Source organism: Numida meleagris, chromosome 3, assembly GCF_002078875.1.
Source record: "Numida meleagris isolate 19003 breed g44 Domestic line chromosome 3, NumMel1.0, whole genome shotgun sequence".
Taxonomy (NCBI): domain Eukaryota; kingdom Metazoa; phylum Chordata; class Aves; order Galliformes; family Numididae; genus Numida; species Numida meleagris.
In genome coordinates, this window is record NC_034411.1 from 40,160,335 (window position 1) to 40,181,585 (window position 21,251).

The following is a 21,251-nucleotide window of genomic DNA, read 5'->3' on the forward strand; positions in this document are numbered from 1 at the left end:
CAAAATCTGTCTATTTCTGGGTTAACCAAGCTTTGTTGGTTTTTTTTTTTTGTTTTTCTGTTGCTGTTGGCACTTTGAATACTTTTTTTTTTTTTTTTTTTTGACTGATATCCCCATGTTTTTGTGAAACCCCCTTGTTTTTGTTCCACTTTTTTTTTTTTTTTTTTTTTTGTGGAAACAATAACCGTCAGGAATTCAGTGCTGCTAGGCCAAGCTTCATGGCCTGAGCTCTGTTTCTTTAAAGACCAGGAAGCAATAATGAGGCACGAGGAGTGGGAAGTTAGAATGCCAGGGAGGAGATGTAAGGGAATGGGAGGGAAGACTGCAGAAAGAGGAGCACAACGGAGCGCAGCCTGGAGTCTCAGGGCCTTGTCGAGGAGTGCTGTGAGACACTTGAGAGGAAGGGAATTGCTCTCCTCAGCAGCCCGCGCTGCCCCATGGAGATGAGGCGCCTCAGGCGGCAGCGCTACAGAACACACCGCAAAGACGAGCCTCCTTTCGGCGTGAGAACACAACGAGCTCACTGCGCCTGCGCCGACCCGAGGGGCGGGAGTGGGGCGCGCGTGCGCAGTGGCGGCCGTGGAGGCCGGGGCCAGGGGCGGGGCGAGGTGAGGTGGGGCGGCGGTGAGGTGGAGGGGGGTGTGAGCTCGCTGCTGCGGGGTTGGGAGTTTCTGCCCGGCGGCTCCCTTCCCGGGCACGGCGCGGGAGCGGAGCGAGAGAGGGAGGTTTGCTACTCGCGAAATGTCGCAGGCTGCCATGTCCGAGACCTACGGTAGGAGCCGGGGTGGGGCTGTGCGAACGGACCGTGACGGGGAGCGGGGGGCAGCGGGTGCGGCCCTGCGCAGAGCAGGCGCCCGGCCCCCGTCAGGGGAGCAGCAGCCCCGAGGAGGAGGCTCGGGGTAAAGCGGGGGTTCGGTAGGTGGGCAAGGCTGGTGTTGGCCGGTAGCCTGCGTGCCTCTCTGCCCTAACTTTGCTCGAACCGGCTGTGCGCGCTTGGATCGCCTTGGCTTTTCGCCCCTTTGCGTAGCACAGTCGGTGACATCTTGCAGAACGCCAGCGCTCTCACACGGAACGGCTGCAGAGCTCCTCTGCCAGGGCACTAGGGTGGGTGAGATCAGCCTCGAACGCGGTGTGGTGGGTGTGTTCCTTCGTCTTCTTCTCCATCCTCAGCAGCAGTTCCAACTTGGACGTGCGTGTCTTTGTTGGGAGAGCACAGTCCTGGTAACAGATAGCTTCATAGTTGCAGCACAGTTAGGCGCAGCACCTCTGCTGGCTGTGAGAGAGGCTGGTGTTGCCAGCAGTTCTTATCAGTTGGTTAACTGATCGTTTCTGCTGTGCAAGCCTGTTTCCTTTCAGTTTCCATCAGTGGCTGAGGTGTTGTTTCACGCAGTGGTCAGTGCTTCAGTGTACAGCAAATGCACAGAACTTTAGGGCAAAATGAGGCAAGAGCATGGGGCAACCCTTGAAGTGTAAGCATCAAGACCCTGCTTCTTTTTTCCATGCTTGAAACATGCAAACTTTGCGGGTATAAGCTGGACTATAGGTGTGCCTTGTAGATCTTGGTAAGAGTTTGAACCAACTTTTCATAGTCTGAACTCACATGATCAAGATCTGGCATCAGTTCTGCTGTGCTCATGATAGAATTGGTGGTCTCCAAAGCAATCAAATGGATCAGCAGCCAGAGAAGGTGGAAAGTATTTTAACAGTGCTCTTCTTTAGCCTGCTTGCTACTGTATCATCATATAGATGATCGCGTCTTAAACAAGTATGCTTCAGACATTTTTTTGCTTTGTTCCAGTGATGCAAAACAGTAATTGTAAGCCCACTAACTGTTGATACTTTCTGATTGGTTTGGTGTCTTAGAAACTATGGCCTTAACACTGAAGTTTTGCAATTGTTGTGGATTGTTCCTTTTGTTCATTTTTTGTTTGGTGTATTTTTCTTCTGAGTTGCAATGTTTGTTCTTTTTGTACACAATTAAGCTATAGAAATTATGAGCTAGGGTACATGACTGTCAAGATTTAAAGTAGATGGAAGAATATAAATGAAGTTATGGCATGACATAAATGTTAACAATGACTATGCTATCTCTGACCATAGGAGTAACCAGTGTCTAATTTTACAGTGTCCTGTTGGTGCCTTGGAAAGAGGATATGGAATTCCATATGGAATGCTTTCCCTAATGTTCTTCAGCCTCAGAGTATTTTAGTCTTAATAGTTCCCAGATCCAACTATAATTTCTCTTGAGAAACCCTCAGTGACTTTTTCTTCATCGAACTCACCCAATCTTTTCTTGAATGCAAATTTGTGTTCATGGCATTGTTTGGCAGGGAGTTCCCCATGTAAGTGATCTGTTCTGTGAAAGGCTTTCTCCTTGTTTTTTGAGTTCTGCTTGATAGTCAGTTTTATTTGATAACCTTAGCTCTTCTGCTGGAGCAGTGTGATGTTTATCTCCATCTCCCTTCTTTGTGATTTCACTCATGATTTCATAGACGCAAATGATGGAAAGATAAAACACATTTGCATAAAACAACGCAGTTCAAATTGCCTTCATTCTTACATTAAGAAGACTAGAAACTTTTAATGGCTAGCTGCCATGGCTCAGCTAAGGGTCGGTATCAGTTTTAACGGTTTTGATTGGGGTGCCATTATTTTGAGGACTGTGCAATAATTGTCTATTCAAAATTCTGGGAGATTGCAGCCTGTTTGCTAGCTGTCAATGCTAGCTACATGTAGATGTTGTATTTCTTTTCTCTCTTGTTAACTGCAGAATTGCTATACATAGCACTTTATCATAATTAGAAGAATCTAAGTAAATGTTTTGGCTTTGTATTTTTCAGACTGTAGACTGTATTCTTCCGAAAGTTATTTAGAAGAAACTTACTGAGGCGACCTCTTCCTTTTCAAGATACGTTTGGGTATTAGAAATATTTGGCAAGCCTTTAGGCTTCCTCAGAATTACTTGGGAATTCCTAATGTTAGGGGTGGGGGTTATTTCTTTTTTCTAAGAAATATTTTTCTGCTGAATAAAACTGCTTTACCATAACCAATTATGTTGCTTTACTCTCAGCTTTGATTTGAAAACTTTGCTCAGTTCTGTTCTTTCTGGAAGATCCTTACAAGGCTTCCTGTTTAATAGCAATTTTGTGAACTACCTGCAGTTGAAATGACAATCCCACAATTAAGGGTGCTTCTCCTTTCTCTTACTGTTACTAGTTGCCTTTAAAAAAAAAAAAATTTCTTCATGAGTTGAATTTCACAATTTCTATTTGATTAATCTTTTTCTGAGGCTTTGGGCTTGATGTTTTCCAGGCTGCTTGGAGTATCCCCACATTTATGAATGGTCTTTGAGTATACACCTGTTCTCCAGTAAGGTGGGGGGTGGATGGAAACAAGGCTTGGAAATAAGGCAGTGAACCCATTGCCCACCAACTATAATATTTGTAGCAATGCGGAATGAAAAGTTCTAACAGAACTAGGTATGAGTATGAGTTTAATTTTATCTGCAGTATTTTGCTTGCTTGACATTGCTACTGGTGGAGCATCAAGAGCTGGAGACCTGTGGAACTTCAGTGCCGGGTTCTACAGCAGATTGTGAAATGGACTGATATGAAAAACAGTGCTTCTGTTGTTCATATTGTTATGGCTGCATCACACTACTGTTAGAAATTTACTTAATTTTACTGGGGGGAAAAAAAAAGTCTGTACTCCAAAGTCATGGTTTCATCATACAAATGTCCAATGATCACTGCAAATGTATCACCAAAATAGTACTCTTTCTTGTCTGTTGTTAGTATGGGAGTGTGATGACTTACTTTGCTCTGGGAAGCAATATTATTAAAAAAATGAATAATTAATAGAAATAGTGTTTTGGATGTTGTCCTTCAGTGTGTACTTTTCCATCCTCCTTAAGCTTTCAGCTCTGTTTGGAGTGGTAATGTGAGTCTGACAGGTACTCAGCTGGGGTGTAACTGGAACAGGCTGGGACTTCTACTACTGTAGTACAACTACAGTGGAACAATCCAACATAGTTGATTTCTTTCCCTTAAAGAATACTGAAAAAGGAAAAAAAAAAAAACAACCACCCGAAGTAATTATAAGGAAAACTCAATGAATTTTGAGACTGTGTTTAGAAAGAACATTTTACTGCTGGTTTTGGGAGAGGAGGGTCATTCTAAAACATGCATCTTGTAACAGTGGAAACAAATCTCTTAGTTTTCCAGTGAATAACTCATGTTTTCTGTGATACAGAAACCTCTGTAGATAGATAGTTACTATGGAACGCGTGCGGAGTTTATCTTGCTTCCCAGTGCAAAATGCATGCATTTTCACATTATGATAAATATAGACTGATTTTAAAATGGCTTACCCTTAACAGATAAATGCAAAACGACCTTTGGGTTTTAAATGGTACAAGGCTAGAAGATTGCACTACCATTGAGAAAATGGTAGATTTCACTCAAATCTCTTCAGTTCCTACTTCATCTGTTTTCTCCTTGAATATCTACTACTACCGGTCTGATCTTGAGTCTGTCAATCTGTTACTGTCAGAATGTGTTAGCTTTCTGTATACTCAAATGTATTTTGTCTGTATACTTAAATGTATTTCTTCTTGGTCTAGATAATTTGATTCGTGCTTTTCTCCCAGTCCCACCTTCCCTGCTCCCTATGTATACTTAGCAAATGGATTTTCATTTATCGCCTTGGTCTTCAGCTTATTTCAGAGTTAATTGCCTAGAGGGCATGGCTTTTTTGTTCATCAGGAAGCAAAGCTTCCTCCTTCTAAGCAGTCTTTATGCAGATTGGAGTAGAGCCAAGTTTATCTGTTCTACCTGTTTATCATCTTAATTGCTATTGCTAGAGAAAGGAGTAAACAGAGAGATAGCCGATACTTCTCTCACTTAGAAGCAGGTATGCCAATAGGATTGCTTCAGAGCACTCTCTTCCCTTATGGAGACTTCTACAAAATAAGAGATCTAACTACCAGGAAAGTTGTTTTTGTTTCTAATGACACAAATGAGAAAGTTTCCAAAGGGTCGGCATTAATGAATGTATGTTGTACTCTCCATCGAGGAGTTGGTAGAAGACTGATCTATGAAAGAGGATATAACTTGGCCTTTTTTTTTTTCCCCTTCTGTATTAACAAGAATACAGAAAACAATTTAATTCATGTTACATATTGAAGACTGAGCAGCAGTAGTTCAGAAGATGTTTAATTTTTCCCTCTGCTGGAATAGATTTCAGTCAAAGGAGGAGGTTGGATGTCCTTGGGATGGTTTCCACACCAACCATCTGGTTTTGATCTACCATGGCAGTTGAGTCAAAGCCCACGATTGTCTCCCTTCTCCTTCCCTCAGCCCTCTCCTCCCCCTGCACGCAGGGGTTCAGCTGCTGGTGCCTCTTTGGGGTGGAGCCACGGTTTTACTGATTGTTCCCTAGCACAGGTGAAAAGCAGGGATTGGTCCCACTGCTTTGCTCCATGTAACCCCTATCCAGTGTGGGACCGGGTGATGCATGTAGCTTACAGAAAGCAGTAAATGGATTCTTAATGGTGTCTTATTTTCTTCAACAGTCGTGCTGTGCTATCTTTAATCTCTTTATGCTTTCTCTAGTGCATGTCTTGTAGCCCTTTTTCCTTTTGGAGTAGAGTTTAATTTTCATTCTAAATCCTTTCTGTATAATAAAGACATTATTTACAGGCAAAGTACTTGAACTTCTCCAGATCTTTTTAGTAGCCAGAATGATAGCAAACATTTTTAACATTGGAATGATGTTCCTTTTCAGCTTCTCGACGAAGGCGGAACAGCAGAGCTCATAAGAAAAACTTCTCTAGGGTGACAGCCTTGGTGGCTAAGTGGAATGTTGCAGCTCAGAGCTTCTTTGTCAGTTGTGGGGGGGGAAAAAATCCAAAAACTATGAAGTGAGTTTAACTCCTCTGGGAGAGGAACTCAAAAAGAAAAACTAGAACAACTAAGCAGTAGTACGGACACTAACATATGAGTTGCATTCAGTGAAATTGCAAAGAATCAATGTATGGAAGCTTTTCCTGAGTACAGAATAGTGCTACAGTTTGGGCACATGACTTCTTTCAGCCTGTCTCATTCAGTTTCTGCATTTCTGAGCCATGCTAAATTTTTAGAGGCGTCCATACAGTTGAAAGAGAAGATGTTTCTTGCCCTGAATCAAACGATGAGGAAGCTATAAAAATGTTACCAATAATGGTTGCCATTATCATGCAAAATAATACCATAAGAAATAAATTCTGGAATAGTAAACTGAAAAACTATTCTCTCTCTTCTTACCTGTTACATTTCTTTGTTGAGAGCATTTCTAGGTTTGTAGCCCAGCACATCAACTCAATAAATATGGATACTTGTGACTTTCAGTGTTGACAAATGCCTTTTCCTGTCTTTCTTTCCTGATGATTAAATGTACAAGGTATTCCACGTTTCCTGAAATGTGTTATCCGGTGCTTCTGGATAAACTATTAACATAGGCTTAATTGAGAGCCTTTTGTTCTTTTAAATAATTTATGTAAAGTCATTTCAAGTGATAGAACAACACTTGTGAACGTGACTGCAAAGTGTTACTTTCCTTACTCTATGAGGTTTGCATGTTCTGAAAGATTGCTGCTTTCTCCAATGCAAAAAGACTTTCATTTTTAATAGAAACTTTGGGTGCTTTCATTCTATGGGTGACTAAAACAGACTTCCTTACAATTCACGTGGTTACTGTATGGAACTGCAGTTTCAAGTTTCACCTTAGAAAACTTGTTTGTTTTTTTTGGCAGATGGAAGCATTTTTTGCCTACCAGGTAAGCAGATAATGAATAATCATCTATCCAAATGATTTATCCATAGAAAAGATTCCCAGTAAAAGTTGTCTGGCGCGGTAGAATCTTGATAGGAATTAGGAGTCTATCTGTAAAGTGCTGTTATGGTATCAATTTAAAGAAATTAATATGAAATCTCCAGTATCACTCTCGCCCTCAGAGCAAAATATGAAGCACCTCAAATTAAAGCACCTCAGGAAAAACACACTGCTGTTCTCAGTCTGTTCCCTGTCAGTCCCTGACAGTGACACCATTGTCTCAGAATTTCTCTCTGGCCGGCAGCCTGGCTGCACAGAATGGAACAGCTTGTTAAATGTGCTGCTCACCATGGATTGGTGGGTTGTAAAATATGCCTTTATTCAACCACATTTAACAACCCAGGCCTAAAATGACAGAGAAATTAGAGTAGGAATAGAGTTTTGATGTGATTTGTCTCCTGTTTTAGTTTGATGGTAGCTGTTCAACTACTGTCGATTGTATGAGTAGTCCATGGAAAAAAACGAAAGGTAGATTTGATTTTTTTTTTTAGTTGTTTTTGGCAAGGAATTCTGGCAAGGAGCATTTACCAAACACGTAGGAGAACCAGTTTCAACTGGGTTTCAAATTTATTTTTGGAAAAACTGCGGAGACAAGACACAAAGTATTTTAGTTGCAGATGTCTCAGAACACTTTGCTTTTTGAGGAACTCTTTGAAAGTGATAAAACCAGTGAGATTACACACACCCACATTGGCTTCAATATATGGAAAGGTGCACAGAGTAGCTCACCAGTGCTGTTTGGTCCATAAAAAGAGGAACTTTCAGAGAGGATTTTTTTCTTAACCAAACACTTAGGGGTTATTTATGATTTACGATCATTTCATGCTAACAGTGAAGATTTGATAGTTTGAAGTGTGAAGTATTCTGAGCTTCAGTGTGTTTTGCAGTTGAAATGACATAAAGGGGCTTTCCTTATGGGAGATAATAGACAATATTTCACAACCTGAACCAGAATCTCTTTTCTTGGTCTAGAAAGCACGAACGGCTGGGTGGGGGCGTGAAGAATGAGAGGAGTTTGGAACAGAATGTCTAGAGAGCGTAAATGGTTATATTTGTGAGTGGGGAAAAAAGGCAATCTCTTCCTTCCGAATAGAGTCCATTCCAAAGTCTGTTACGATATTTGAAACAAAAGAATTGTGTAAAGGTGATGTGTAAAATAATACTTCCTTTTAAAAATAATAACATTTGGAGGACAAAAGAGAAAACAAAGTGTGTCGGACATTCTTAGGATTCCTAGCCCTCAGTTTTGCTAATGAATTTTCAACAGTGGGAAATGGCTTACCATGAATAAGAATATAAGATATTCTTCTTTTTATTTATTTAAACGTTCGTAGAATCTTGAGCAACCTGGTCTAGCGAGAGGTGTCCCTGCCTATAGCAGGGGGTTTGGAAATAGATGATCTTAAATGTTCTTTCCAACCCAAACCATTCTGTGATTCTGTAATTCCCGCATGACAGAGAATGATCAGGCAGACTTCTTTGCGCATGTTAAATTCAACCTATAGAGCCAAAGGTTCAAACAAAATTCTGGTGGAGTAATGTATCAGTGCTTTGACTTACTTGGTATATTCTTATTTTTATTCTGCCGTCCCCTGGGCTGGTATTCACTGTAACACATTTGAGAGCTTTGAAGAGTGTTAATGAAATTAATGCCAGATTTTTATTTTTGTTTGTATTGCAAGCTTAATCCTTTTCATAGCATGCTTATCTGATGTCTTCTGGAGACCTACAATGTTTACAGAAATTGAGCAATAAAGTTGTAAAGATGACTAAAAAGAATGCCGTTGGTGGAAAAATAAATAGTTGGGAAAGTAATTGTAAACCTTCTTATCGTAGTTTATCAATGCAAATGTTTGAGAGTGATAAGACAGGGAAGCTTTCTTCAGTCTTTAGCAAAACTGGAAAGGTGGTTTCAAAGCGGTATAGGTAACAAGACAAAAGAGTTTTTGAGTAGTTGCATTACTAAATGAAGGCTTGTGTAAATGGCACGTAAGTAGGTGAAGTGCCAGAACCTTAATTTGCTGTATGGAAGAACCACAAAAGCAGTGATCTCAGGATAAAAATTATTTCTTGCCTGTAAATCTGTAGAAAACACGTTCTACAAGTATCGGAAGGTCTGTTGAGGTTTGTTTGAGTTGATGTTATTATATTGGGCATTTGAACTGACTGTAGCTTATAGCTTATTTACCCATGAAACAGGTTGCTGGTAGAAAAGTCAACCAGATGCCTTCTGATTCCATTGTTTTCATCTCCTGTTGTCATTCTTGTATCTCCATAAACAAGTAACGTTCTTAGCTCTCTTTTTCTAACGTCACTAAAAGTTAGCAAATTTTTTTTTGTTTTTAATCTTCAGATTTCCTGTTTAAGTTCTTGGTCATAGGAAATGCTGGAACTGGGAAATCCTGTTTACTACACCAATTTATTGAAAAGAAATGTAAGTATATGTAAGTGCCGCAAGAGTTCTTCCTCAGCCAGACTGTAATTCTCTTGAGCAGCAGCTCTGAGATTATGATGGGTAATCAAGAAACATACTGCTGAGAATCTGTGTGGTAGTGTCTTAGCTTCAAAAAAAGGAAACATATTTTGCATATTCATGGGAAAGATTGGCATTTTGTGCATTGCCTTTCCTTCTATTTTAAACTGAACTGCAATATTAGAAAACAAAGTTGAAGAAAATGTTGCCTTTCCATTCCTTAGTGGGAACAGGTAATAATTTGATTAAGGCAGGTCATTCTAGTAATAATTTTTAATTCAGTGGGATGTTCAAAACTTGTAAGAAATGCTTTTTTTTTTTTTTTTTTTTGCATGGTGGCAATAGCGGCGCTGATTTTGTTCAGGAAGTAGTTTGTAATTTGAACCCTGACAAGTTTTTATCATACCTAAACTGGATTCATGAAAACTACTTATTCACCCCAAATATTCTCCAAATAAGTTATTTTTTTTCTTTAGTTAAAGATGACTCAAATCATACAATAGGAGTGGAATTTGGTTCGAAGATCATAAATGTTGGTGGTAAATATGTGAAATTGCAGATATGGGATACAGCAGGACAAGAGAGATTCAGGTACCCTTTTCAGCCATTTTATTAGATGATTTTTCTTGTTAAATAATTACTTTGGATGTTGGGTATTATTTATTCCTGCTTAAAAGCAGGCATATATCAGATTTGGTAAAGAAGTTGTGTTTGAGTATATTCACCATCAAACATGATCTCTCACAGGTTTTTTATTGGTTTGGGGGGGTCTGCTTGGCTTGTTTACAGAGTGTAGAGAGCTACCAATGGTTAACGAAGGTGAGTGCAGTGGTAAAGGTCTGGGGAATGGACTGCAGTCTGGGTACTTGTCCTCTATCAAGCAAAGCCAGGCAGTGATGCGTAGTAAGATGTATCTAGCCAACAGACTGGAGACCCTGAAATTGTGAGGAGCTTGTTCTAGAGGCTCATGCAAGCGGTGTTCCTTTAAGTTGAATGCATTTACAGACATGCAGGCTCTTTTCTCCAGTTGCTTTTTATAATCTGTCTGATCCTTTTCTTTTTAAGACTGGTCAAACTTCTCCATATGTAGCAGTCTTTTCTTTTCTTTTTTTTTTTCATCCTCTACCTTTTAAAGAATGCTTTGTGTTCTTTGCCTCCTTTTTAAGGAGTCTTAAGTTGTTCAGTGGCATTTACTTCACTCACCCTTTACTCACTGTTGGAAGATGAAACGTAAGTTAATTGCTCAGCTTTCATGCCATGGTTACCACCATCAGCTCCCAGTTCTGTGTCAGGCCATCTTTTATATGTACCTTCAGCAGGACATGGGTTGGAATAGACTTTAGAAGTCATTGTATGACTACGTTCATTGAAAACTTATCATCTGTCAGAAGCCTAGTTATAAGTTTTTTGCTGCTGCGTAGCTTATTGTGATTAAAATTACTTCCTTTTTTTTAATAGACTTTAAACAAAATATACAACAAAAATGTGTATCTGACAATTGTATTTCAGGTCTGTAACAAGAAGTTACTACAGAGGTGCTGCAGGTGCTTTACTTGTCTATGATATAACCAGGTAAGAGAACTAGCCCCTCGTTGGTTTATTGACTGTCAGATGCAATTAATGAATAACGAGATTCCCTCCTAGCTGTCTAATCCTCTAACAGAATAGACAGGAAGAAAAGAAATATAAAAAGTATTATTCTTTTAGTGCGTATCCAAGCCTTGGAACTTGCTTACATGAGGTATTATGAAAGCTATTAATGTACACAGGCTCAGAGGGTCAAACAAATATGTAGGAACTGGCCCACCAGTAGATGTAATCATGCTGCACTATGTGCAGCCAGTGGCTCAGGAAGTCTATAAGCAGCGGCTGCTGGAAACTAAATAAACTGAGAAAAGATCACCATGCATGTATTGTTAGTATGTTCTTGAAATACATTTTGCATTCATGGTTTTCTAAAGCTGCAAACAAACCTCTGACCTGATCTGTGCTTCTCAGTTTCATATCCTTCAACTAATCTGCCGCTGATGGTATGCAGCAGAAATTTAGAGCAGAATTAAGCCGCTCTTAACCAAGGTAGTATGCTTCTGTGGAAACTGCTTATTAGTGTGTTGGTGTAACAGGCCATCCTCTTGAGAAGCTAGCTTTACCTGTGTGTTCCTTATCTATAGCCCAAAAATCTATTAATCTCTGTTTGTTTGTTGCAGTTTTTTTCTTTAATGTTATAGGCAGGCAATAGAATACCTTACCATTGCGCACTTCTGCATTTTTTTCCAGCCATGGTAGACTAATGCTTGTCAGATAAGTTTCATGTTGGTTAATGATGACTCGCTGGATGTATCCCTTTTTTTCCTGTGAGTGCACTGTTGTACTGTTGTCCCTTGAGCACTCTTCAAAATCAGTATTTTGTGCTTAAGGTGAGCTGGGCTCATTTGTCAGTCAGTTTTCTTGATGGCTTTAGCTCTGCCCACCCCTATAATGACTGACAATGTGAGCAGAATAAATGCCTGTGATCTTGTTGGTCTTAAAACAAATGTGGCCCGTAGTTAATTCTTGTAATACCATCCGGAACTTTATTACTGAATTCCATATTAATAACTCATTGCTACCCCTACATTTCCAGCACAGAAGGCTGGAACTAGATTAGTACTTCAAATTTTAGCTTTTCACATTAACACAATAAAGAGTATTTTGTTATTTTTACTATTTCCAACCTGTTGGTTTTTTGCATTAATAAGAAGTGAACGACTACTTCTCAAAGGCTGCAAGTAGCCTAATGCATCATGAGCTGTACGTGTGTTTGATTGTCTGCTCCTCTTTCATCTGGGATTGCCGCTCCAAAACATCTCAGTGAAGCTTCAGAAGAGACCTCACTTTCAAAGAGCTTTGGATCTGCAGCTGGGATCTCATGTGTTCCAGCTCATGGGACCTGGTGTCTGGATGATAATTTATTAATCAGAATGACTATCTAATGAAAGGAATTAAGGCAATGGAGCAGAACATTCACAAACACTGTGAGAAGTAAGCTGAGAGGCACTGCTTTCTGTAGGCTCCGGCAGCAGACAGCGTAGTGTGTTTCTTGACTTCAGAGAGAGAGGCTGCTGAAAAGAAATTGACTGGGCTTGATTGTGATTGATTTGCTTTTGCTTTTTAAGAACTTCACACTTCTAGTTTCTTGAAGGAACTTGATACTCTCCTCAGTTCACTGCTGGTGTAATTGAGGTGTGTAGGTGACTTGCCTGACTAGTACAAACGTGTGGCTTGCCAGTAATGTAGATTGGCCTTCAAGACTTTCAGTTCAGTGATCTGCTTCCTAGAAATGAGTGTTTTCTAATATGGGTTCTTTCGTCGCAGCCGAGAAACCTACAATGCGCTCACTAATTGGTTGACGGATGCAAGAATGTTAGCAAGTCAAAATATTGTGATAATACTGTGTGGAAACAAAAAGGATCTTGATGCAGATCGTGAAGTAACCTTTCTAGAAGCATCCCGGTTCGCACAAGAAAATGGTAAGTAGTTGCAGAATCTTCACATCTAATGCTGAAAGATGTTTAGTGCTTAAAACAGTTTATTTTTTGTGCTGCTAGGGAATACTTTGATGGTCTGCTGTACCTATTCTCTTTTCTGAGAGAGACGTCAGGCAGAGAAAGAGTACAGTGCCTGTAATAAGAACTGCATGTACTATTTAAGTCCCACTACCAGTGATTTTTTTCAGTCATTGCTGCTACTTAGAGTATCTTCTGTGTGGTGACATATTCCTTAGAGTATGTGATATGACTTCTGTTGTTACCTTGCAACCAAGGAGCCGGAAAGAAAATATGGAGTAAGGTTTCCTGGTTTTCAGCATCTTGCAGGTTTTCTAGGTTGTAGACAAGATTGGATGGGGTTGGCTGCAGTTGAGAGCGGTACATTTGATTCGTGGTAAACAAAGTTCGATATATGGCGTGGGTCCAAAGGACTGATCTGTAGTATCCAAAATGTTCAGTCTTTGGAGGCGTATTTCTGTGTCAGCTAAAGCCAGTCTGAGCTTCTCCGCTGTAGTCCTGCTGCCAGGAAAGTCTGTTTTCAGTTTTGTAAATTGATTGTAAAGTCCCTTCTACCATGTATTTTACTGTTGTTGCTGGCTTTCCTCTTGCACATAGTTTTCTGTTAACAGGAAATTATATGAAGCACTTCATTTTCATGTGCTATTTTGCATATGCAGCCCAGGTTATTGTGTCTAGATTCTTAATTTTTAGATTTCTATAAGTTTTAGAGGAAGTTTTTATGTGTCTCGTTTTGCCTTCATAAAATAACTGTTTCAGGACCACACTACTGGAGGATAGCTCTCATCAAGTCTAAGAAAAAAAATGTTCCTCTTAATTTTCATGTTTGAATTACTGTGTCAGATATTCCAGGCTTGCTTTGAGATTGTTTTTTCTGGTGTCAAATGCAGAGCTGATGTTCTTGGAAACAAGTGCACTAACAGGGGAAAATGTTGAAGAGGCCTTTGTACAGTGTGCAAGAAAAATACTCAATAAAATTGAATCAGGTAAACAGAAATTAATATTACTTGAACCTTTTTTCCTAGAAACTTTATGTATGTGTTTAAGTATCAGCATCTAAAGCTATCTGGTTGTGGTAATATAACCCATTTGTTTTACAGCCATATGATTTAATAGGAATGAATGTTCAAATAAGATCCGTATACCTAAAAAGGGGAGAGAGGTGGATTGTGGATGTACAGTATTTACCTTAAGAGTGAGCTCAGTGTGTAGATTGCGTGTTCAGTGGATTATGCGCATGCAAACACGGAGCCTGACATCAGACAGTTTTAGCAACACAGAAGAAAAACTTGGTATAAAGGCATAACTTTTATTTCTGCTTCTCATATATTGCAGGCAGTATGGTCGAGAGAATTTGAACACTTAACACAAAATACCAGGGATGTTTCCTAGCAACTGTGTTTCTCAGAAGCGACCTTCCTGGCCTCAGTTGAAGCCATTTTTCTTTCTGCAGATCTAGAAGTATGCCAGAAGCTTCTCAATGGAAGTGGGCAAGCTTCTATCAGAAACACTCTCAGTGTGTTAGCTGTCACTAGAGCTAATCTGTTATTCTGATTTTTCTCTCATTTTCTGTTTGTTTGATATCTTACTCATTTTGAATGCCAAACAAAAAAAAATGTGAAAATAGTACAATATTTTCATAGGAATTTCCTCATTATTGCATCAAATCAATGCCAAACAACCTCCTTCATTTTAAGCAAAACAAATAAATAATAAAAAACACAACAAAATAAAAAAAGGAAAGCAAAATCACCACCACCACCAAAAAGCAGTGTATGGCTAGTTAGTCATGATATCAGTTTTGGAAATACAGGATAAAGAGGCGTTAGGCATTAGCTTTCTGTAAGCTGCTTGTTCTGTCCCTTGTGTCAGCACTCATGCACTGAATCATGAAACAGCTGAGTCTGGAGAAGACCTCTGGAGGTCTCTGTTCCAGCCTCCTGTTTTAGACTCAGCTTCAAAGTGAAAGCAGGTTGCCCAGAGCGTATCAAGGCACACTGTGAGATGCTCTGAGACTGGAGGTTCCATATCCCCTTTGGACAATGGTCTCAGTGCTGACCGAAGTGCACAGCAAAATTTTCATTTCCCTCATGCATGTTCAGGAATTCCCCTTGTGCAGGCTGTGTCTCTTACCTCTTCTCCTTTTATTGTGTATTTCTGAGCGCAGTCTGGTTCTAGTCTTTACACCCCTAAGATCGTGCAATCCTGCATATAGATTCCCTCTTAGCCTTCTCTCCTCCAGGCTAAACAAACGCAGCTCCCTTAGCTTCTTTTTGAACATGCTGAGCTTCAGCCTGCAGCTGTCACAGCAGCTTTTTCCTGGACTCTCTCCAGTTCATCCTTTGTTACTGGGGAATGCAAAACTGAACGCAGGGTTCTAGATGTTCTGGATGATTCCATGTGGCTTTGTAAGTGTCAGGTAGAGCAAAATAATCACTTCTGTCAACCTGCTGGTCACGCTCATGCTGTAAGTTGCATTATTTACCCTTTGTCACAAGTGCATGCTATGTTTCCTGGTCAGTTGGTCTGTTAGGATCCCCGGTTCTTTCTTTGCAGAGCTGCTACCTTACTAGTTGGTTCCCAGCCCATACCAGTGCTCAGGCTTGTTCTGTCACAGATAAAAGGCTCTGCATGTGTAGTTGTTGAATTTCACAAGATTTCCGCTGTCCTGCTCGTCTAGCTTGCCCAAGGTATTTTCTGAATAGTGGCCCTACCCTCAAGCTGTCAGCTGGTTTGCTCAACCTGTTGTCGTCTCCTGACTCACAGAGGGAATAGATCTATGCAGTGAACCTGAAGAAGTGATCTGAATTATTCAGGGATATTTTTTTAAACTAAGTGTTTCTGATCTTGGCCAGTTCACCATGGATCTATTAGAACATTTCTGAAAGCACAGGCTGTGGAGTAAACCAGTTACAGCAATGGACAGCAGAAGTAGGGAAGGCTGAGGCTGTTTCCTCTTTGGCAGTGCTCTGTGGAATCCTACTGTCAGATTGATGCCTTTTTGTTTGGCTTGCTGTCTTTACAGTTCTTCTTTCAGACACGTTAGTGTCTGAAAGTGTGTGTCTCTTCCCATGAAACAGTGTTTGCAGAACATGTTTTAGGCACTTCTTTTTGAAGAAGTAGTTAGTGCAAAAACACTTGCCTTTGCAGCCTAGCTCAGAGATGAGCTGCTTTGTCATTATAATTAAGGACCCACAGCTGAAACTACAGGATAAAATGGTACACTTTTGGAGTTGCCTAAAAATAAACAGAATTGCAATAGATCTCTCCGTAACCCAAGCAGAATGTCATTATATGCTTGTATCTGAAATTGTCGTTTAAATTGGAATGTATTATTTGTAAGTGATCTATCTCCGGTGACCATTTTGTTTCTCTTCAGGAGAATTAGATCCAGAAAGAATGGGCTCGGGTATTCAGTATGGAGATGCTGCTTTGAGACAGCTGAGATCACCACGAAGAGCACAAGCACAAAGTGCTCAAGAATGTGGGTGCTAAAGAAGCAAAACACAAAATCCCAAATACTCACTTTAGATACAGAAGGTAAGATTACAAAACATCTTGGCGAGTTTTGTAAGTTACCATATTTAAGAAATGTGCTGTATCGAGTGCTTGGCTTTTTCATAGCCTGAAAAGTGCCATGGAATCTAGTGAAAAAGCGTACAGTAGAATTAATTTCTTTTTTGTTTGTTTTTGCACTTCTACTGTCTGTCCACCAAAGCACAAATAGTGCTCCTGCTGAAGTACTGATTGATTTTTACTGAGTAATATTATGATAATACTTTAGAATTCTGTATATCCGAAATGCATTCTAGTTCAAATAGTTACCTAATGCACTGTAGAAGAAGTGGATCATTTCCATAGTATAAGAAACAAATATTACTAGAAATAAGAATTTACAACATGTATGGGGCACTATTTTGTCCAAAACTATTATAGTATTTTCTGAAAATACGAAGTTTAAAGATTGAGACTAGAAAATGAAAAATAATAGTGGATTTCAAACTTCCACTGACTTTTTTTTTCCCCACCTAAAACCAGCTCAGAGTGATTCTGATTCCTGTCTACCTTGAGCAGCAATATCAACTGGAGAACAGCAGTATTTGCTGCTTAAGCAGTGTTGTTATCTACAGCATTTCTTCTTGGGATGTTGCAGTCGGAGTAGGTGTAGTGTCCTGAAGATGCTGAACAGAGGAAAGGAATAATCTGTTCCTTGCTTCAGCATAATGGGGGAAGAGGGCTGAAAGTTGTAAAACCTGGTCCCAAGAAGAGCTTCTTGGTTCTAGCCTTTCTTGTAAACAATAGTTCTCAGATACATTTCAGTATTTGGGATATTATCTTACTCTGTAGCAGGTATGTGGCTGTTAGGACAACCTTTCCCCCTCCTCAGTCACTATGGAAGTTAATTAAGAAATTGCTGTGTAGTTATTCTAACATCATTCAGCCTTCTCTCACTTGAGGGCAGCAATATCAAATGAAACTATTACTGGAAGTACAGTTACTACATCTTTTTTTCCTGTATTTTTATCAGTTTGGGCAGTGTGCACCAACATTATTCAAACTGCCAGCAGAAGCTTTACAGAGTGTTAAATAAAGCAGCATTCAATTATATGTTCTCATATTTTGTTCTTTGTTCCAGGAGCTTAGCTCCCAATTAAAGCTCAGAATTTTAAATAATGCACAAGAATCCTTCAACTGCTTTCCTCCCTCTTTTTTTTCCCCATACAATACCTTTCTTCAACTAAGACAGTGCTAAAAAAGGGCTTTCATTTAGTCCTATTATATATGGCTCTACAGCTGTGAACGTTTATTGATTTTTTTTTTATTTCAGCAATTGAGTTTCTAGATTGATCAGATGTAAATAAACAGTGGAGTTCTTGTTTATTTTTCAGCTGTCCATGCAAATGGTGTTTGAAGAAACAAAGCTTGAAAGCTGTGCAGTTTAGAAAACCATCTTTGCGCTGTATACAGACAAAGCAGACCAGTGCTGACAGAAAGGTGCACCATGTAGTATGAAGCAGGAACGTTCACGTGGCACAAACCTGCTAACTCAGTGGACAGTGTTAAAGTGATACCTGTATGTAAACATTTTCCATTACCTATTTTTTATTTCACCTTTAGTTGAAAGCGTTACTATATGCTGTAAATAATGTAACGGTAAATTTACAAAGCATGATATATATATGATGATAGAACATTGCACTACAACAGTTTAATATTTTATTTTTTTATCATAGAAACTAAAAGTTAACGGAAGTAGGCTTTGTCATGTTTGTTGCATAATAGTTGATATTTATGCCATGAATTATAAAACCACTGGCGGTGTCGGTGAGGGATGGCTGTTTTTCTTCTCCCCATTTAGTTGGCCACATTCTGACAAGGTGTTTACATGATTGGTTCTCATCATGAGGTTAGACCCATGCTTAGTTTTTGTAATACATCAAGTTGGAAAAGTCATTTTTATTGAAGTTCACCTGTCTTATCACAATTCTTATATATCACCTTTTGAAACTCTTTTATCAGACTGTAGAAGTTTAGGGAATCATACTTTAAATCTCTCAAATGGCTGTCAACTGATGTGGATTTTGGAATTTTTGTTCTCTCTGTTCTGATGTTTTGTATAGCACTGGTGTCATGAAGATAATCTGTATATGTGAACAGAACTGCGCATCTTCTGTGTGTTTTGTAATTCTACTGTTGGGGCATGGGCTTATGGAAACCTCTCACAGTCGGAGGTCCATTAACTTCTTATTGCTAACTAAGCAATCACCTGTGGAAAAAAAGATTTCTGCTGAAGCATACCTTGTAAGGTACAAACTGAACCCAGGTGGGTTCTTCTAAAGTATCCCGAATGCATGAGATTTAGAATACTGATATCTTGTTCTTCAACATTTATAAAGTACAATTAAGAACTTGGATGGTAAAGTTAGACTTCAAAATCAGGAATTGAAGAGTCCATCTTGCTGGAGCCCTACCTTTGAACTTATTGGGAAAACATGGTATGTAACACTGTCAACATTGCTTCCAGGAGACTCATATGAAGGAAGAACAAAATAAATGCTGCTGATGTAGTTCGTTCTTCCCGTGAAACTCATCAGGGGAAACTTCAGCCTTAGTGCTGACTTTTGTATGTTAAAAAACAATTCGTGCTTCCCTGCTGCCTTCTTTATATGGCTGGGAGTATGGGGCAAGGGGTTAGGAATCCTGTTGTCATAGCTCAGCTGGAGACAGAAGAGACTGGCAGAGGGCTTAGAGGGTGGACAGAACCACGAGTAGTACGTATCATTTTTATGATGTCATGACGACTGATCAGGTAAGAGATGTGGCTTTTGTGTTGCCAGATAAGGAGCTGCAGAAAGTGTTTCTGGAGGTATCTGAACTCAAACTATTGACAGGAGGGAAATGATATTTCAGTTGCATTGATAGGAATCACTAGTTGTGTTTTTACTTAGTTACTTGTATTACTGGAAACTGGATGTCTTTTTGGAAGTGTAAATGAACACAGAAAATAGTTCATCTCATCAGAACACAGTGTGGAAATTCCAAGGACGAACGTGCTTTATTTTCTATATATGAGTATTTTTTATTTAAGGGACACTTGTCAAATGCATGTTTTAAAAACTAAATCAAGAAGCTGAACTGTTGCTGTGATTCAGAGGGCAGTTAAAGCACATGAGCGAACCAAGAACGCTACAGAGAGGACATATTTCATCCTTCATGGAATTAGAATTGTGTAGAAAAAAATAGTTCTGTCCCGACATTTTTGGTTCAAATGGATGTTTATCTCGAAACTATACACCTTGGCCATCTCTGAAATAAAAATACAGAAGAATTAAATTTACTGTGTACTGAAAGAGCCTAGGGTTAGTTTTGAAAAGACTCTAGAGTCCAAAGGCTTGTTACAGCTCTCTGCTTTGTCTTCTGTTTTATCTAGGATTTAGATTTGTTGCATAACTAATAATTCTTCCTAAGGTGTATTCTCTTCATAAAATTAAAACCTTTGTTTTTTTGAGCATCTTTATTCTGCATTTACAAAAACATAAAAGAAAACTCCAAATAAACCTTACCTGTCAGCCGTAACAACTTAATTTGCCTTATGCTACTCCAGAACTGGATGCAGTTACCAACAGCAGTCCCCTGAAGTAGAGGCTGGATGCAGTTAGCTCCTCTGCCAGTCCAGATGGCCTGCTGTTCAACTGTGATGCGTTGCATTTTAGCCAGAGTTCTGGAGGATGGTGGAGTGAAGGGGAACGTGTCAGTTCTGAAACACCAAATCATTACGGAAATGCTTGGAAAAGATAATAGAGGAATCCATTTCTCATTCATCTAATCTGATATCTTGGTATGCTGACAAAGTGAAAGCTGAGCACTTATCAGTTGGGACATAGCACAGGTAAAGCTAAAGGTCTCCCCTCTGTCACCATTAAAGCAGTTGAAGGGGGTTTGGCACCTATTAAAACTTATTCCTCCAACTGCTAGCATAATAATAGAAATAAGAGGAGTGGTTGTTTAGTTCTGTTCCTTCTGAATAGTCCACTGATGAAAGAAAGTGTAGGGACTTTGCAGGGTGGTTGTTTTTTCTTGACTCTTTAAAAAAATACACGTTCAGTTCCTTTTCCCTTTATATACAAATTGGCCCCCCCATTTATACTGGTTCATATGTTCACTAGTTACATGATTAAGCAGTAGTAAGCACAGTTTCATTGTTTGGTAACAACTTCCCAAGAGGGAAGGAAGGAGGAAGGAAAAAAATACTTGCATTATAATCAGAGCTGACATGTTTTTACTACTTCTTTAAATATATGTTCCTACTATATTAGCGTCACTTAACCTGGTTAACGTACTTGTTTCGTAGTCTTGCACTCCTGTGCTGCATCTCACTGACATTTTAAAAAGAAACTTTCTAAAATAGCAACTCCTGAGGGCAGTACTGTGGGAAGCAATAGCTTTGCACTGTAAGCGACAGCATTTACTAGTTTTCCTCTGAGTATTTATTTCTAAAAATAAACGTTATGCCCACAACAGCTCCAGAATCAATTTTAAGCTTTAACAAACCTAGCTCATGAAAATATTAAGTGATAAGTATGTTAATCTATGTATGATTTTTAGTGTAAAATTACCAAAGCAAAATGGCTTAATTTTATGTGAAATAATCCCAGGCAGCCACATCCTGGGATTTACTGAATGCAGAGCTTTAACTCTTCCAGTCCTTTAGAAGACCTAAATGTCCTATTAAAAAAATGTTTTGCATTTCAGTGAGGCTGCTGGCCTATACTCTTAAACTTCATGCGTGTATCTAACAAGAAATAAAGAATCTTGATTTTTTTTTTCCTAGGGGTGGTACAGCAAATTGTTTATTTGTACTA

At 39.4% G+C, this 21,251-nt stretch overlaps 1 protein-coding gene across 3 annotated transcripts; it reads left to right on the top strand.

The window, feature by feature from the left end:
- On the top strand, window positions 615-19,898 carry RAB4A (RAB4A, member RAS oncogene family). 3 transcript variants are annotated; one of them, XM_021390983.1, is made up of 9 exons: window positions 615-772; window positions 6,791-6,814; window positions 9,224-9,304; window positions 9,820-9,934; window positions 10,853-10,915; window positions 12,698-12,852; window positions 13,779-13,874; window positions 16,268-16,428; window positions 17,778-19,898. In XM_021390983.1, the coding sequence occupies exons 1-8, from the start codon at window positions 742-744 to the stop codon at window positions 16,381-16,383; spliced, it is 681 nt and encodes a 226-aa protein (XP_021246658.1). In that variant the 5' UTR covers window positions 615-741; the 3' UTR covers window positions 16,384-16,428; window positions 17,778-19,898. The 3 variants fall into 3 exon arrangements, with proteins under 3 accessions (XP_021246658.1, XP_021246659.1, XP_021246660.1); XM_021390984.1 differs by lacking the exon at window positions 6,791-6,814; XM_021390985.1 differs by lacking the exons at window positions 6,791-6,814; window positions 9,820-9,934 and having other exon boundaries at window positions 740-772.

What these genes read in the sequence shown, in the direction of transcription:
- RAB4A (XM_021390983.1), top strand. Translation starts at nt 742, where the DNA reads ATGTCGCAGGCTGCCATGTCCGAGACCTACG. An exon ending in CTTGTCTATGATATAACCAG is followed by an intron (nt 10,916 to 12,697) that starts GTAAGAGAACTA and finishes CTTTCGTCGCAG; the next exon opens with CCGAGAAACCTACAATGCGC. An exon ending in CCGGTTCGCACAAGAAAATG is followed by an intron (nt 12,853 to 13,778) that starts GTAAGTAGTTGC and finishes TGTCAAATGCAG; the next exon opens with AGCTGATGTTCTTGGAAACA.